The 17,113-nt window shown below is 53.3% G+C and overlaps 6 protein-coding genes across 6 annotated transcripts; 4 read left to right on the forward strand and 2 right to left on the reverse strand.

Moving 5' to 3' along the window:
• Positions 1–1,535: 1,535 nt before the first annotated feature.
• CORC01_08485 (alcohol dehydrogenase) lies at positions 1,536–2,558 on the forward strand (the record flags this gene model as incomplete). The annotated part of the gene is made up of 1 exon (XM_022620115.1): positions 1,536–2,558. The coding sequence occupies one exon, from the start codon at positions 1,536–1,538 to the stop codon at positions 2,556–2,558; it is 1,023 nt and encodes a 340-aa protein (XP_022473427.1).
• A 3,758-nt stretch (positions 2,559–6,316) lies between these two features.
• On the forward strand, positions 6,317–6,976 carry CORC01_08486 (uncharacterized protein; the record flags this gene model as incomplete). Its single annotated transcript, XM_022620116.1, has 2 exons — positions 6,317–6,605; positions 6,672–6,976. The coding sequence occupies 2 exons, from the start codon at positions 6,317–6,319 to the stop codon at positions 6,974–6,976; spliced, it is 594 nt and encodes a 197-aa protein (XP_022473428.1).
• A 1,157-nt stretch (positions 6,977–8,133) lies between these two features.
• On the reverse strand, positions 8,134–8,610 carry CORC01_08487 (uncharacterized protein; the record flags this gene model as incomplete). Its single annotated transcript, XM_022620117.1, has 1 exon — positions 8,134–8,610. One exon carries the CDS (start codon positions 8,608–8,610, stop codon positions 8,134–8,136), a length of 477 nt encoding a protein of 158 aa, XP_022473429.1.
• Positions 8,611–9,416: 806 nt separating this feature from the next.
• Positions 9,417–10,554, forward strand: CORC01_08488 (1-aminocyclopropane-1-carboxylate deaminase; the record flags this gene model as incomplete). The annotated part of the gene is made up of 2 exons (XM_022620118.1): positions 9,417–9,719; positions 9,826–10,554. 2 exons carry the CDS (start codon positions 9,417–9,419, stop codon positions 10,552–10,554), a joined length of 1,032 nt encoding a protein of 343 aa, XP_022473430.1.
• A 154-nt stretch (positions 10,555–10,708) lies between these two features.
• Positions 10,709–13,297, reverse strand: CORC01_08489 (uncharacterized protein; the record flags this gene model as incomplete). Its single annotated transcript, XM_022620119.1, has 1 exon — positions 10,709–13,297. One exon carries the CDS (start codon positions 13,295–13,297, stop codon positions 10,709–10,711), a length of 2,589 nt encoding a protein of 862 aa, XP_022473431.1.
• Positions 13,298–15,786: 2,489 nt separating this feature from the next.
• CORC01_08490 (uncharacterized protein) lies at positions 15,787–16,806 on the forward strand (the record flags this gene model as incomplete). The annotated part of the gene is made up of 2 exons (XM_022620120.1): positions 15,787–16,250; positions 16,317–16,806. 2 exons carry the CDS (start codon positions 15,787–15,789, stop codon positions 16,804–16,806), a joined length of 954 nt encoding a protein of 317 aa, XP_022473432.1.
• Between the last annotated feature and the right edge of the window lie 307 nt (positions 16,807–17,113).

Raw genomic sequence — 17,113 nt, forward strand, 5'->3', positions numbered from 1 at the left:
ACTCGCCTTCCGCATGGCACAAGACTTGGCTTTCCAAAGGGACCCGAAATACTGGATGTCTCACGATGCATCACCCTCTACTGAGGAGGATATGGAGATGCGCCGTCGCATATTTTACGGATGCTACACTTCGTATAAGTTGATTAGTCTGATACTTGGACAGTCTGTTTATCTATTGTAAGATGACGCTGAGGTCCGAAATCACCAACAGACTCCCGTAAGTCAGAGATGAGATCTCCGTGATGATTCGAAACCAGCCGTAGAGCCGTAGCTGCGGTCATTGACATTCCTTCAACCAGCTTACATGACACCTTGATTCTGGCGCTTCTCAAAATCAATTCAGAATGATAACAGCTAACAGCTCCGTAACTGAGAGTTTGCTTGAGGTCCACGGTGGGAGACAGACAGAAAGTGTATGCCAAGACACGGCGGGTAGACCTTCATTCGATGTACATCGTAATCAACAGACTGGAAGATGACGGAAGCAGATATCCTAGTACACACTACCATCAGCGATGGCGTAACTGAGAAACCCCAGCCCTTGGAGAGATTGCCTCTTCCTATTTCATAGAACCCCCAGGCAGAGAAATCACTTCACAGCCACGATGGAAGGTTTCGTGAAACCGGAGACGAAGAGTATTCTCTCGGCAGCGGAGAGGAATTGCTCGCTCGCATCCCGATGGCGCCTTTCTGGTGACGTGACGTCCCCCAGGGCCACAAATCGACATGAGTAAAGCCGAAGACTAATACTTGTTGTGAATCCGGTCACCAAAGTGGTCTCTCAGAAACGACTCGCGGTAGATGAGCATGAAGTGAGGGAGGGTACTGCCATTTGAAGAACTGCATCAGTGCGTCATCAATCACTTTGTCCTGCAAGCTAATCCCGACATGCTCCGCCACGTACTCAGAACTTGAGTCGGGACCGGCGACGTGGCTCAGCAGAGAAGTCGAAAAACTCGCGGGAAGCGGCGCCCTCTGCTGACATCCCCAGATACGCGCGATAGATGCTCATCGCTCCGTGGGTAAATGACATGATGCCCTTGTCCAAGTTATTTCATCTCTTTAAGTTGAGTCCTGAGAGATAGATGGACCACTCCGTACCTTAGCATGACCTATTAACGAGGAGTGCTAAGCAGTAACAGTAGTATATTGACTATGCTTAGTCACTGCCATGCGTCACCACTGGCCACATCCCGAATCCCCAAAATAAAGTTCGAGGCATCAAGTGCCGACTTTGGGAATCCCCAGTCAAAGGTAAGTTTCCGGGAGCAGTTGTCAACCTTCGACCCACCCCCATTTCGCACCCAGCTACTCTCATTTGTCTGTTCGCGATATCTCGGTATCGGATTCGCTTTCTAAACTATGAAGTCAATGAAAACCAAAGAGGAAGTGAATATAAGAGTCCAATAAGCAACCTAATGTGTCGCTCAGAAATAGGGGGCAACCCTTGCAACTCTCATTTGAACTCGTAGAAACTGTTTTTCAGCGACCATTTTTGTGTCCATTCCCTCGCTCAGTCCCAGCCTAAGCTCGCCATGAAGCGCATTGAAATCACCGCACCTGGTGTCGTATCATGGGTCGATATCCCTACACCCGTAGCAGGCCCCAAAGACGTTCTTCTCAAAATCAAAGCCTGCGGTATCTGCGGATCCGACAACTTATACATTGATCACGGCGGCATCCCGCCGTACCAGGGATGCACTCCCCTCGGCCACGAACCAGCAGGAGAGGTGGCAGAAATTGGAAAGCAGATTGAGTCACCCGACATTGAGGTCGGCGATCACGTTGTGGTAGACACGATGGTATTCACGGACGGCCTCCTCGGCTCGGGCGGCGCGCAAGGTGCGCTGTGCGACTACGTCGTCATCCACAACTACGAACCTCGGAAGCACCTAAAGAAGATCCCAAAGAGCATACCCTGGCACATTGCAGCGCTCAACGAGCCCATGGCGGTCGCCCTGCACGCCGTCAACAGGACGAGCCCGAAACCGGGCTGCAAGGTTGTGGTCTTTGGCGCGGGGCCGATTGGTTTGGGCGCGGTTTTGGGGTATCGTAGAAAGGGGGCGAGCCATATCGTCGTCGTGGACGTGGTCAACTCGAGGCTCGAAAAGGCGCTCAAAGTCGGCGCCGACGCCGTCATCAACTCGGACGAGGCCGAAGACTTGGCTGCGAAGCTCGTCGAGTTGCAAGGGGACGGGGCGACGGCGCAGAAGCGAGGCACGCGTCCTGATAGCGACATCTTTCTCGACGCCGCCGGTGCGCCACCGGTGCCTGCGCAAGTGTGCAAGATGGCGAAGCGCGGGGCTACGTTTGGGGTGGTTGGAATCCACAGGAAGCCGACGGAGTTGAACTTTGCCCATTTGATTTCAACCGAGTTGACCATCGTCTTCAGCGTGGGCTATCCGACAGAGATTTTGGAGGTCACGGATGATATCATCGATAATTGGGACAAGTATGCGGAGATTGTCAGTGACCAGATTCCGTTTGAAAGGGCAATAGAAGCGTTGGAGTTGGCCAAGTCAGGCAAGGCAAACAAGGTTGTTGTGGTTTTCGACTAAACGCAAAGAGGAAATAATAGCGGTACACACCATTCATGATAGAAGCCTAGACATTGAGTGTGGTTGTCGTTTTCAGACGAAGCCAACATAACTGCCGGCCTGGCTTGGTTGCACATGTGCTCTTCTAAGAACCGTCAACCTTGACAGTCCCTCATACCCACCACCTCCCCAACAATCGATGACATCCGAGGAAAAAGCTTACACATGCGAAGGCGACCGCTACATATCAAAGAAAAATAAATCCTTCCAAGAGCAAACATGGTTCGATGGTAACAAGAAACCTGCACGCTCGTTTTGGAGACTCTTCGTCGAAAAGTCAGGATAGGAGACGTCTCGCTGTTGGCGTACCTTTTGTAGAATTGATTTCGATATAGGTTAAAAGTCCAGTGTTGAAGTAATAGGGACATTAAGTAAAACCATTCAAATCATCCCACCGTCACTTCCTATTTCATTACTGGGCCTCCAATCAAATATCATTACTAATGCAGTACAAATGGCTCTACTCCGGAGACGATCCATTCGTCTCATTTCCTTAGAGCTTCCCCATCATACGATCTACATAGTACTTTTAGTCTGATGCATTCATGATAATGAGATCTTGTCCAATATGCTCCTGAATCGTGAAACTCTCGTTGAGACTTTGCTGCAAGACTTTGATTGTAAAAGCAACTGGTTTGTAAGTTTCCCTACTCTTTTGAAGATCTGACCAGAGTAAATATTATAAAATGTGCCTCCTCACAGCTACTTTTACATGTATCGACCGGGCAACCTAATCTCGATCTCAATCGGATTTATAATCTCGACTCGGCCTACCATTGGGAAGCAATCAATAGATGAACCAGTCATGCTACAGGCGTGACTTATCTAAGATTTCATTTACAGCTGGCCGAGTGACCGAGATGAGAAAGTCGTTTATTGCGTCTACCAACCAGCGACGGAGGAAACCAATCTTCCGATGGATCAAAAATAACCAATGCTATGAGATTACCCTGAAAAGCGGACATGACGAAATTCTACAGCTTTCTCCACGGCACAGATCAGGAAGATTCACCTCACAGAAGATACACTGCCCCCTAAGAGTCTCTCAAATATTTAGCCATTCTGTGATGTATCCGTATCCCAATCTATTGGTCCAAAATGCTACGGAGGTAGGCAGTGATCACGCACATCGCCACATATAGCGCGGATCGCCCTCACCTGTGAAGCTTACGTCTTGCACTGAGCCTTGTACGCGTGTGATGGTCACGAGACAAATTGTCGATCTTCTCAATCTCGACGGATTAAAATTTTTTTTGATTCAAATTGAGGATGGCTTTACATCAGCCTTTTGATTATTTGGCTTCAGTCAAGCCATCTTGATAGTCACCAGAACAGTTCTCCTAGTTTAAGCATACAGATCATCTGACTGCTTGTCTGTATTTCTGGATTTAAATCAGTATGAATATGAATCTTTGAGTCCCCACTTTGGATTAATTTCCGTCCTGGAGATTGATAACTTGTTTCTTTTGAGTTTATTTCCCTTCATTTTCTCCTTCTCGTTTTGGGCGGCTTTTTTTTTTTTTTTTTTTTTTTTTTTTTTTTTTTTTTTTTTTTTGTTTTTTTTTTTAATTATTTTTTTTTTTTTTTTTTTTTATTTTTTTTTTTTTTTTTTTTTTTTTTTTTTTTTTTTTTTTTTTTTTTTGTTTTTTTTTTTTTTTTTTTTTTTTTTTTTAACGGAGGTGAAGCTTCATTGATGTCTTGGCACATTGTGTGGACCCCGTAGAGATATCAGCAAACACACGACAATTGTTCGGAACAGCTCGTCACGGTTATGTTCCTCCACTGGTAGTAAAAATCTAGAAGCTTAACAGTTCGTTCGATCATGACTAAAGATGTCTAATTCGATTTCAAATTTGCAGTGGGCCTTGCATCGTCTGCAAGCTGCTGATTGAAATTTCTTTCGTTTGAAATTTCTTTTGGATAGCGCCAAGATGTAAGCGCATCGTGAGGACCTAAATTTAGCACCCTGTACCCGCACCTCTTCTCTCAGCTGACCTGGAGACACCGCGAAGCTTTTGAACCTTTCTGGGCAAATCAGAAACCCCCCCATTTCGAGTTCCGTCCCTCTAGCTGCAAGGAAAGTTGGGGATAGCATTGGGTTTTGCGTGGGGTTGACGAAAGGCCGAGAGAACCCAACAACCAGCGAATTGTAAAGATAACAAAAGATGATGCTGATCCCTTAACTGGTGGCAGAACCTGGTGTAGATCATCCGCAGCTCGGCGTCATCTGGGGGGGCAGTGAACATGAAAACATGAATGGACGAACCGTCAACAACGGAATACTGGGACTGCAAGACACTTCCTCTCCAAGACCATACGCCAAGCAGAGATGTGAAACACGACAGCTCATCTTTGGAGTTTTTCTTGGGGTCTTGGGTGGTGGATGATCCAGTCGAAGAGAGAGACGCTTCACGGCACTGCTGCTGGAATGCGGTGCGTGCGTGTTGCCGTGGCTCTGCTGTTCTTGGCGGCGATGTACCGGCGGCGAATGATCAACTCTCCAGTAGCTCTAGTACCCCACTAGATATAGATAGAAACCCAAAATAAAGGCTTGATCGATGGATGGGGTCAATTGGCCTTGACAAGAAATAAGGCTGGCGGTTTCTGGAAGGCAACGAGATGTCCAAATCTGGCGCCAAATCTTTGTTGGCGCACGCCCACTCGATTGATGACGAGGGCGGACATACACGTGGAGGTTTGTGTTTTTCTATCTTAGCGGACAGTACCTACCTGCCTATTTGGAAGGCATTTCATGAAAGTATAGTAAAGTAATTACCATGGAGTACAAATTTGGCTTTCAGCTTCCTCGATTTGTCGGTTGGTTTTAGGGCGCCACTTGTGTGGGGTTGCTTAGCCTCTCGCCCAGCCCTTGTCCGGTAGCTGAACCTTGCCCCAACGCTGTTACAACTTACCCGTCCAAAGTGCGGTCATGTCCGTAAATATGCTGTCAACTGTAGCACGCGACACCTATCCGTCTTAGAGTCTCAACTTGTGACTGTCCATGGGCTAACAAGGGGCCCCAGGCGTATCGTATTAAGCTTTCCTGTGGATTCAGGGACAGCGAAGGAGGAATTTGCTCTTCTGACATGGTGGAAGAAACATGAGGTAGGGTTTTGACGAGCAACCCTGCGGTCAGCAAGGACTAAGAGGCCCCCAAGCAGCACCGGCCGAGAGCTCACGTTAGGTAATCAACGTTTGTTCAATTTAGACTTGTTCAGTGGGCTTTTGGCAGAAACAAAAAACTGCGGTCGATAATGCCCGGGATGCTGAGTCGCCAATTGAGGCTGGGGCAGCGGGGGGGGCTTCTTGGCTTCCTTCATCGAAATCCACTTTCGAATAGCTGCTCATCTGAGTGGGAGCCGTTGAGATGGAGACCTGCCACCGCCAAGAGACCAACCAAGACCCAAGCCTCCGAGTGACGATGCGCGGTCGCCGCCCAAGACACAGCCGCATGCTTCGTACGTGGTCTGTCACTCTGTCTATTCTGCCGTTCATCTATTGAGTGTTGTTGATTCATTGATGCTCGGCCCAGTAGAGAGTCGTCCGGCAAATTACTATATATCCGGCATCATCCCATCCTACTCTCTATTCCGACGAACACTTCACCAGCAATCCAACATCATCAACTACTTGCCACGACACCAATTCAATTGCAATTACTTGACCACTCCGTCCCTGAACTGACTTTCAGCCTCCCAAAAACAATTTTAACAGCCAAAATGCACTTCACCGGCGTCGCCTTGTCCCTCGCCGCCGCCGCCTTCGTCAAGGCCGACCTCCGACTCGACAACGACGACATTCCCAGCCAGTGCCAGGCCGTCTGCCGCCCAATCTACGACCTCGGCCGGGCCTGCGAGGTTGACGATGACCGGATCAACGACGACCTCACCGAGGGCCGTCTCGAGGCCCAGTGCGTCTGTACCAACAACAGCATCAACGTCTCCCAGTACGCCGCGCTCTGCGCCAGCTGCATGGACCAGAATGTCCGTGACCGGGATGACCTGGATGGTAAGCAAAAGAAATCAACACACTTTCAACAGCATCCCGTTCTTGTACTGACCCACATCGGCATAGACATCAACGATATCCTGAGAACCTGCGGCTTCGCCAGCACCTCCTACGCCTCCACTGCCTCTTACGCCTCCTCCACCCCGTCCGTCTCAGCGGCGCGCCCCACTAACTCGGCCCAACTCACCACCACCATAACTCCCGGCTCCGGCGGCGGCGGAGCTACTTCCCCGACCCAGACCCCCGCTTCCGGCTCCGGCAACAATAACGGCGGCAGCAGCTCCACCCCGGCCCCCAACGCTGCGGGTCTCGTGTCACCTCAAGGTCTTGGTGTGCTTGGTGCCGCCGCCATCGGCGCTTTCTTCTTGTAAATTTCGGGGCGGTTCGGGATTGAAAAGTTGGCTTTACGACCATCTTGAGAAACATGAATGAACTTTTGGGTTCTTGTATTCGCATTGCATTTGAGGCGCTTTGGCAGATATATATCTTGGCATTGACTGTCGTTTCAAATGCTCAATTCTCCTGAAGGGGTCTTGCTCTCTTCTGAGATATAATCAAAGGTTTTCTCGGACAACGTCATCGATGCTTGTAAGCTTTAAGCCCAATGTTTGATGAATGAGAGAGTTCCTAGGAATCTAAGAGTAGGAGACTCGCCGTTCCACTCTCGTGGTCTTCATTCAAGGTTCCTGAACTTGTAAGCGGTCACATTCATGGTCTGTTAGTGGGTGAAATGAAGTGGTTCGTTCAAAATTTCTCTGAAAAAGGCTATCCTCTTTTATTCGACGTCAAATTTCTGGACCTAACGTCTGAAGGCCTTGTGGAAATATCACATCACTCAGTTATGTCGTAAGAATCAACAATGTCAACCTCGCGCGATATTGCTTCTGTCTTGAAAGCGGACAGCAGACTCCACCTTTATGGCCATTGCAAAAGGTTCATGATTGAATCATCGGCATTTTCTTCAAGAGCGGCCGAGAGTGAAAGGGCAGAAAAAACGGAGCTGTATTGGAGAATGCGAAGAATGGACTTCTGCAATCTGGCACAGAAAGAAGAGTAAATGCATGCCCCGACATTCATCATAGCCCTGGCTTCTATGGCGAACTCGTGCAGTCTTTCGCCGTCATACTTCGTGGCTCTCATAATTCACCGAGGGTTCCTATCATTATTTTGAAACGAATTTCAACTTGAACTGTTTGTAATTCGATGTACTGTCTAGACTATAGGTGCTAATAGCTGAGAAGGTGATATTGGTTCCAAGTGACGCAGTAGAGGAATGGCGTAACGCGGTGTTGATACAGACATGGGGTCTGACAGTCGGGTAGATGTAGAAGAGCATGGTATGCCTCTTTTGTTCTTGTTGTCGATGTTGTCCTGATCAAGCTTCACCCCTCCAACAATCCATCCATCCTCCACCCCCCAAAAGAATCCGCACAGCGCTGTGACTTCACCACCAGCCACGAAATGTCCTGGAACATCTTCCAACTATATCAATCACCATCCTCATCCTTCATTCCCATCCTCAGGTCTCCTAACTCTCACCCTTCATCTTCTCGCTGCCGACACAGATCCAAGTATCATGCGGGCCGTGCCAATTCCACTGAACCTCGTCAAACGGCTCACTATCCAGCAGGCAGACATCTTCGGCAGCCCTGGGGCCGCCCTTGATATAGACAGCGTATCGGCAAGTGCTGCCATCGGAGAGAGGCTTCCTGCACAGATCCTGGCACTCGTTGACGGAGGAAGGGAGCGCCTTGTACTTTTCGCGCTTCAACATGTGGTGCGCGTCCACGTAGCGATCGTACCAGCATCGTGCGTGGCCTCGAGACAACGGGATACGGAGGAATCTCGATGCGTCTGTCGGTGTTGGGGCTGGAGGCGTAATCGAGGTCCAGACCGGCATGTTCTTGCTGAGGATCGGCACAGGGGGCTGGATGGCGATATCTGCGGCAGGTTGGGTTGCGCCGCAGGCGAGTGGGAAGATCCAATAGATCAATTTCCACTGCATCTTTGTCGTGGGGATCTGTAGACAGACTTGTTGAGGTCGTAGGTGTTTGGGGCAAGTACCTTACTGTGTACAGGAAGAGAGAGGTTAGCAGTGAGATGGAAAGTGATGCTTGGTATTGGCTATCGCAGTTTATGTAGGGGCGCGAGACTGAGAATTTGCGGCTTCTGAACTTGCCTCGCACCTCGATGGCCGAAGAAAATTTTGGTCTCAAAAGTCCTGCTGCCCTGATGGTCGGTCCAGTTCCACGGAAGTGCACCACTTATTCCACCCGGCTCGTACCATAAGACGAGACGGTCCCTTAAATCATTTGATTATTCTTGTTATATATTATTAAAAAGTCTTAATTGGAAGTATGGAAAAATTGGAGAAGTTCTCATTAATTGAAGAGTTCGGAAAAGAATACAACAGTCGACTCAATGGCATTAGAGACGAGGAAGTAGCGTTTCCGAGCGACATTGAAGAATCTCTTCCCAAAGTCTGAATCCCCAGGTATATTTCCTTATCAATAGTGCCGTATGTACTTGGTTTCATGTCAAAAAGGAGCACGGCTTATCCACACACCAGACCCTGAGATCATGTGAGGTGATGTTCTGATGATCAGGATCACTAGCGATTATCCAAATCACGTTGCTCACAAACTCCGCAAGTCATCGTCATGGGCTATTATCCAGCTGAAGCGGGGTCGTCTTACGTTGGTTATATCCCCTCTTGCGTGACCGCAACTTTTGCACTTCAAAGCACAACACCAAAAATAGTACCTATCTGGCCAACATCTCGACGAGTCTCTTGAAATCAAAGTACAAAAGATGGTCAATCTCCCATTCCCATTCAGCGAGATTCCTCGCGTCCGATTGCTCTATGATCGGCCCATAGACATTGAGCGGCTGGATCGGCTCGCCAAGCTCGAGGGGATAAGCACGACCAGCCTCTGGATCGCCCGTGACGATTGCAACTCCGGTCTCGCATTTGGAGGCAACAAGGTGCGGAAGCTAGAGTACGTTTTGGCAGACGCAATCAATCAAGGTGCGGATACTTTGGTTACGACCGGCGGAACCCAGTCGAACCACATGCGGCAGACCGCTGCGGCTGCAGCAAAACTAGGTCTGAAAGTGAGTTTTCAACCTCTCATGGCAGAGACATTTTTTACATTTTCTTTTTTTCTCCATGTGGTAGCGGTGCCTCCTCTGACGGGGAAAAACTCTGACGGACAATCAGGTAGCGCTGTTCCCAGTTGACGTGGTCCCGTCAGGGGACCCAGAGTACAAGTACGCCGGCAACATCCAGCTCAATGAGATCCTCGGGGCCGAGACATTTCCGGCCAACACCAGCCAGGACGACGTCATCTCCGCCCTGACGACCCGCGGAAGGAAACCGTACGTGATCCCTGCGGGGGCGAGCACGCACCCCCTGGGCGGCCTGGGCTACGCCAGGTGGGCCTTCGAGCTGCTCGACCAGGAGGACAGGCTCGGGGAACCCTTGGGACACATCATCGTGGTGGCGGTCGGGTCCGGCTCGACGCTGGGCGGCATGGTCGCCGGCTTCAAACTCGCGCAGCAGCTCGGCAGGAATGGCGCGCGGAAACGCCTGGTCGGCTACTCGATCCTGAGGAAGCCCGAACAGGACGTGGCGGGGTTGGTCCTGGACATTGCGCGGACCACGGCGGAGAAGATTGGGCTGGATCCCGCGTCCATCACCAAGGACGACTTTGAGATTGACTATGACTACCTTGGCGGCTCGTACGGCCACCTTGATGAGCGGACGGCGGACGGCATCAAGACGCTGGCGAGGGCGGAGGGGATCCTCACGGATCCGGTGTACACCGGCAAGGCGTTCACTGGGCTGCTGCACACGGCGAAGCAGGGAGGGTTTGACGGGAACGCGACGCTGTTTCTGCATACTGGTGGGCAAGCCGCTTTGAGTGCGTACCCGAAACTCAAGCAGTGACTTTCGACCTCTGCCACTGAGGTAACAATTATCTCGGAGCGACGACTTGGGCTGGTGGTAGTTTTTGACAAAGGTTTTCATATTCTTAAGTGGTATCTTTGAACAAAGGGAAAATAACACGCTTATACGTCCTCGCTCTTTCGAAGCATCTGCCCTACTCAACCTCCCTCCATCTCTTCTCCAAGGTCCCAATGACATGCGTCCGCGAGCCTGATCCATACTCAGCCATGATCGACTTTGCCTGTTTGCTGTACAGCGCCCCCTGAGCCTCAAAGTGGTTGGAGAACCCAAACCCGACGCCCGGCATGCCGTACACACCCTGGCTCGGCATAGCAATCTCCTTGACCTGCCCCATGGTCCGGCTCGTCGAGCTCGCGACGTTCAACATGTGCTGCTGGCCCAGCGCCAGCTGCGCCTCCATGATCATCTGCCGAATCGTAGGCACCGTCTCGACGTAGACGGCGCGGCGGGCCCTCGAGACCCGGAGGAGCTCGGAAGGGTCGCCGCGCGCGCAGGCCTGGGCGTAGAGGTTGCGCATGCGCGGGCTGTACATTTCGCACATGAGGCTCGCGGGGACGGTGGCGCCCTTGAGGGGCATGGAGGCCGCCAGGGCGGTGCCGCGGATGGACTCGTGGTAGCACGAGGGGCAGATTGTGCAGTCCTGCCAGCCGTACCACCGCCGGTTCTGAAAGTCCTCGTCGCGCGGGCAGAGGGGCAGGCTGGCAAACTCGAGGGCGTAGGACTCGAGGGGCTGGGTGTCGGCCGTGAAGTGGCACTCGAGGAGCTTCGTCATGTAGGGCGCGAAGCGCGGGTTCGCAGGGTTGAAGCAGCACAGGAGCGTCGTGCCGGAGGATACGCCGCACTTGGTTACGAGAGAGGAGCTCAGCCCGAGGGGCTCGGCGACGGTCGACACGCACGCGGCGCAGATGCCAAACTCGGCCGGGTGGGAGGGGAAGGTGTACCATTTGCCGTCCTTGATGCCCTGCGGGCTGCAAAACTCCTCGCTGCAGGCCGCGTCGAGGGCCTTCCAGAAGATGGAGTACTGCTTGGCCTCGGTGGCGCAGGACATGGCGATGCCAATGTTGAAGTGACCCAGCGCGCAGTAGACCAGGCTGCCGTACCTGGACGCGAGGTTGGTGCCGGCGTCGCACCACTTGCCCTCTTCGCCCGTGCCGGCTACGAAGTCACAGTAGCAAGCGGCGCAGGCTAGGACGCCGTCGTGGCCCGGGGTCGTCGGCGTGAACCACTTGCGGGAGGTGACGGTGACCTTTTGGCGCTTGGCGCAGGCGGGAATATTCATCCTGGCGAGAGCTTCCTTGGTGAAGCCGGGCCAGTCATCTTTCACCGCCGCCTCCTTGTAAATGTTTTGGATGTAGCGGGTGGAGAGGTCGCAGGACCAGACGTCGTTGGTGGCTTGTCCCGTGGCTTGTTCAAAGTTGGCCGCGAAGCGATACGGCTGGATATGGTCCTCGAAACATGCCTGGCAGACAACCATGTTCGGGACGGCGTTATTCTTGGGACGGTACCACCTAGCGCCCTCGCTTCCCTTGGCTCCATCAGCTCCCCTGCAGTCAGGAATGGCGCTCCTGTGAAGGAGGAAGCTGACGAGGTCCTCAATGCGTCCCGTGGCGAGCGTGTTCCGGAGAAGATGGTCCTTGACGCGGGGTTTGCTGAAGCGGCAGACACGCGGCTTGTTGTCGTCGCAGATCTTGCCCCTGAAATCGTACTCGAAGCGGGTGCCGACGAGGTAGTCCTCGTAGCACTTGGAACAGATGGAGAAGTCGGGAGCGGTAGGGTGGGTGTACCACGTGGTGCAGAAGGTTACCGGGCTGTCGATGCAGGCAACGACGCCACGTCCACGCTTTCTGCTGGGCGGGCTGGCCCTGCGAGAGTTGGCGCGTGGTCTGGTAGGCGACAGCGTGAGTTCCTTCTTCTCCGGCGGCGGCGGCGGCGGTCCTCGAGGAGTGAGATCCAACGGCGTCACGGGTTCCGGTGTCGGGTTCGTAGAAGGAGGCGTGAAGCACGATGTGGTGGTGCTGGCGGTGAAGTCGGGAGTAGAGAGTTCGTCGCGAGGGGTCGACGGGGCGGAGTAGATGGTTGACAGCATCGGCGAGGGCGCAAAGCGCAGGTTTTGGAGAGTCTCTTCGAGGTTGTCAAAGTCGATCACGCCAGGCCGCGGTCCAGCCGCCCCAGCGCTCTTTGCCTTTTCGGGCGGTGTCAAGACTCCGTTGGCCGCACTGGCCGGGATACGAGCTGCAGTGGCCTTGCTCTGTGCATGTAGTGGTTGTTGCCCTGCGCCCGCGGGGAAGTAACCGGCGGGCTCCCTCTGAGGCGGTGTCGGCGGTGGCGGAGGAAAGCTGGTGAGGGCGCCGGGTCCGGGGCTGCGGAGGTCGGCCACGCGGCCAGCGCCGGAAAGGCCGGATGAAGAAGCTTTTGGGGGCGCTGAAGGGCCGCTGGGTCCGGCTTTTGGTGCCGGGCTTGCGGGCGGCGGGACGTTGAAGCTGGTGTAAGAAGGGGGACTCGGGTTTCCCGTCCACTGCTGCACCGGAGGCTGAAGTTTGTGAGAAGAGACCGGGCGGACGGGCCTCGGTGCTGCGATGGGAGTCGACTGCTTGGCTGGCTTGGGAGCCGGAGCCGGTACCGGCGCATGAGTTCCCTTGCTCATAGTCGCCGAGCTGGAGACTTTCTCGGTCTGGGGCCGGGAGCTCCGGGCCGGCTGCGGCGGGGGCTGTCGATGGTTCATGCTGCAGACACGGGCCGAAATGATGATCAAAATAGTTCTCCACTGCAAATATACAAAATGACGATGGCTTCACCCTCTTTTGGTCTGGTACCGAAGCGGGATGGGACGGTAAGGATAGGCGCTGAAGATCTCCCCCAACGGAACAGCAGAAACGCAGAGTAAAGTAGACAAGGAAAGGTCTTGCGGGAGTCATGCAACATGCAGCCGCCCCGGGACGACGTGCATGTTTAAAGGAAGCTTCGAAAGGGAGTAGTCGATGGGCTTCATCTGAGAGAGCGGCCTCGAGTTGGTGCCCGATGGGCGGAATGCCGGGATGTTCGTGGAGATGATCCACACCACCTCATGCCCGACTTGCAGCGATCGCCCTGGGACTGGGGGCTGGAGGGGAGACAAGAGAGCGAAGGGCTTCCTTGACAGTCTTGACTAGTAGACCCGTCCGACCTCGTCTTCATTTCCCAATGGCAACGGGAACCTGTTTACTGTGACGCAGACTCGCGGAGGAGCACGAGGCTTCAGGCTTCGGCGGCTGTGGAAGAAGAATCTAGGCTGCATTCCGCGGCTTCGGGGATTTTCTTTTGGCAAAGACCTTTTCGCAAACAACGACTAGGGCTTGGACAGGGGCTTTGGCCATGGAATGCGGTGAAAGCAGGTTGCTTTGGGCGTGGGAGTTTGATTATCGGGCGTCAAGAGTTGAATGTTGTTGTTATTCTCGAAGGCCGGCAAGGGCTCTGCAAGGCTGGAAAGCAGGCTTTACTAGCTTGTTTCCCTTGTTTTCCCTCGTTTTCCCATGGAATATTTTCGAGGTTGGGCTCCTCGCAGGGACACCGTTGGGACGAAAAGTTGAGATGAACGATCTATTCATGAATCGCAAACTCTGCTAGTTTGACCAGTTGCCTCCACGCACATACCACTGCCCTGACTCCTCCAAAGTTCCAACGGTTCCCCTTCCTCTTCTGCCCTTTACCTCTGCTCCTGCTCACCTTATCTTCCCGCATCTTGGATCAAGTGACCATGACAACGAATATGAGTGAAGCACCGAACGAACCTCTTTGCAGATGGAGGAGAGGAGAAGAAGGGGGGGGGGGGGCTAGAGTTTGCACCACCCGTCAGCCGAATGTGTAGCACACCCGTTGCGGGAGAGCGGAAGCGATCGAGGCGAGGCAAAGCACAAGCACGCCAAAGCTGCGAACAGATTTCCCCGGCGGCGCGGGCTCATGCACGGCGGACCGTCGTCTTGGGAAGAAAAGCAAAGAAGAGGGGGCAAAGGACCAAGTTGAATCACTGTGGGAGGGATGAGGGGGTCGACTCAGACGCAAAGTGCAAAACTCCGGCGCCAGCATGAGAACTCCTTCGCGCCCAAACAAGGCCTTTCTTTAGTACCCGGTGGCTGGTTTGCACATGCCCGTCTTTTTATCTATCTGGTCTGGATGCGCTAGGACCTTTCCTTTTGATGGGGGGGCTAACTTGTTCGAGGAAACACAGCCCGCCGAGTGTTTTCTTCATCGGGGGTTTTTGGAATGGTGAGTCGGTCACAGTCGCGTCGGACTCCCCGGCTGAGCCAGAAGCACATCCCAAATGTATGGGCAAAACACGACACCGTTTTCCCATTCCAGCTGCGGAATTCCATCTTTGAATATCTTTTCAAGTTCTTGTCAAGTTCTTCTCTCACTCTTAATCCGGCCGCCTCAACCTGTACCAACTCAGCTGCCTCTCACGTTGGTTCCTATCTCAGATAACCAACACCGACCTGATCCTTGCCCCTAAAACCACGGTTCCATGGTGTAGATTGCTTGGACGTGCCAAAGCGGCCTAGTCCAACTGTCCGTCACATCATCCCCCCAGGCCGCGGGAAATTATCACAACAGGGGTACCACCACTTCCGGCTCTCTTATATAGGTCTTTTATCGATGGAGAAACCGCCCAGAGCAGGGGGGAGGGGAGTTTCCTAAACAGATCATGGATTCGCGGGACGGTTGACTCTGTTTGCCCACTTTTCGTTTCCCTCGCCTTTCTTCCTGTTTCTTCCTTTACTCTCATTCATTCAATTACGTTCGTTCAATTTCATTCATTCACTTGAAGGCGAAATATCCCACAGGACGGTCATTCCTTTCCGCTTCAGCGTGACGGGGGTGGGAAACGGCAGAGGCCGACACAATTCATTCGCGGCAGCGCACCGCATTGCGCTCCGGGGCGCGCCCCCTACAGCTCGTTTAAAACAACGTCGCATTTGTTCGAGATACATTCGTTTCTTTTTATACCAGCCAGAGGAGGCTGTGAAACTCTGTCTCGTCCCGGGAAGGCCGAGACGATGGTGCGGGATCTCGCCGTATAACCCAACAACCACAACAGCCTTGCCAAAGAAAGCAACTCTGGCACCATTGCAAGCCCGCAAATCTGGTCCCCAGACTGCCACGAATCGAGGAGAAATTGGGCACTTGGGGGACTTGAAACGTCCAGGCCAGGTGGCAATAGGATCATCGGGGAACAAGATGATGAACGACCGCCCTCCCCCGCCGGACGAACCGGATCCGATCGTCCCCCGCGACCTCCAGGCCAAACGCACCGTGCCGTCGCCCCGCAAAGCAGCTACCATCCGGAGCGCGAAGGGATCCATCTTTGGAAAGGCGTCCATTCCCAGCGTATACTGGGCCGGCGACGACACGACACCGATGAACAATGAGGAGTTTACCTTTTACAGAGAGGGGACACCGCCGCTGCCAGAGGGCGACAAAGCTGCCCGAGCGCGGGGGTTCCGGCAGAGCGCATTCGATCACGACGAGGAGGACAGTGGCCGGAATAGGAAGCGCAAGTGTTGCGGCATGACACTGTGGGTGTTTTGGTTGCTCGTCGCGCTGATCGTTGCGGTGGTTGTCGGAGTTGGCGTCGGCGTCGGCGTCGGTATCGGCGCGAACCAGAAGTCGGATCAGTCTGGCGGGAGCGCCACAAAGACGAGGTATGTGATTCCCTGTCTTGAACTGAAGTTACCCGTTGTGTCGTCCATTAACAACTCTTTTCCCAGTTCTGCTTCGTCAACGACGGGCGCGGGCTCCGCAACGGCAACACTATCAATGATCGTGCCCACAGTGTCCAGCTCGTCCGTGTCGCGAAGCAGTGACGCAACGGCGACCCCGACAGCGACGGCAACGGTACCAACCTCGGTCACCAGCAGCTCTACGTCGGCTCCGTCTCCGACGGCGACTTCGAGCGGGAACGCCATCTGCCCGGACGCGGATAACACGGTGTACAACGTCATCGGCTCCGACAAGAGGTTCCTCCGGCTGTGCGGTGTGGACTACAGCGGAGACGACGGCGCCATCGATATGTCCAACACGCAGGCGAGCACCATGGGCGACTGCATGGAGATCTGCTCAAAGTCGGCTCAGTGTACCGGTGTCTCTTGGGGTAACGTGATGATCAACGGGGCGGCGGAGCTGCGATGCTGGCTCAAGCGAGACTTGAAAAAGTCTCACGAGACTGTGGAGAACTGGAACTTTGCGATTTTGTTATGATGTAGAAATGGGATGGTATGGGGGGATTTCTGTAGATATTGGGAAGCATATACTAATGATAATGTCAAATGCTCAAAGACATGGAGGAAGCATCGAGATACCAGGAGGAGCGGGCGTATACGGAGTCATAGTGCACAGCATCAGGCAAATGGGGAATGAAAGCAAGCAAATTTCTTCATCATTTTGTCTGATATCTCCAAACGCCGTGAACATCCCCCGCTCCATCATGATCCTCATTATTTCCTCCTCAACTCAAGCAACTCAAGGTATCAACTACAAGTGTCAATGAGAACTCTCATCCGCAACA

Source organism: Colletotrichum orchidophilum (assembly GCF_001831195.1).
Source record: "Colletotrichum orchidophilum strain IMI 309357 chromosome Unknown Scaffold_72.1, whole genome shotgun sequence".
NCBI lineage: Eukaryota > Fungi > Ascomycota > Sordariomycetes > Glomerellales > Glomerellaceae > Colletotrichum > Colletotrichum orchidophilum.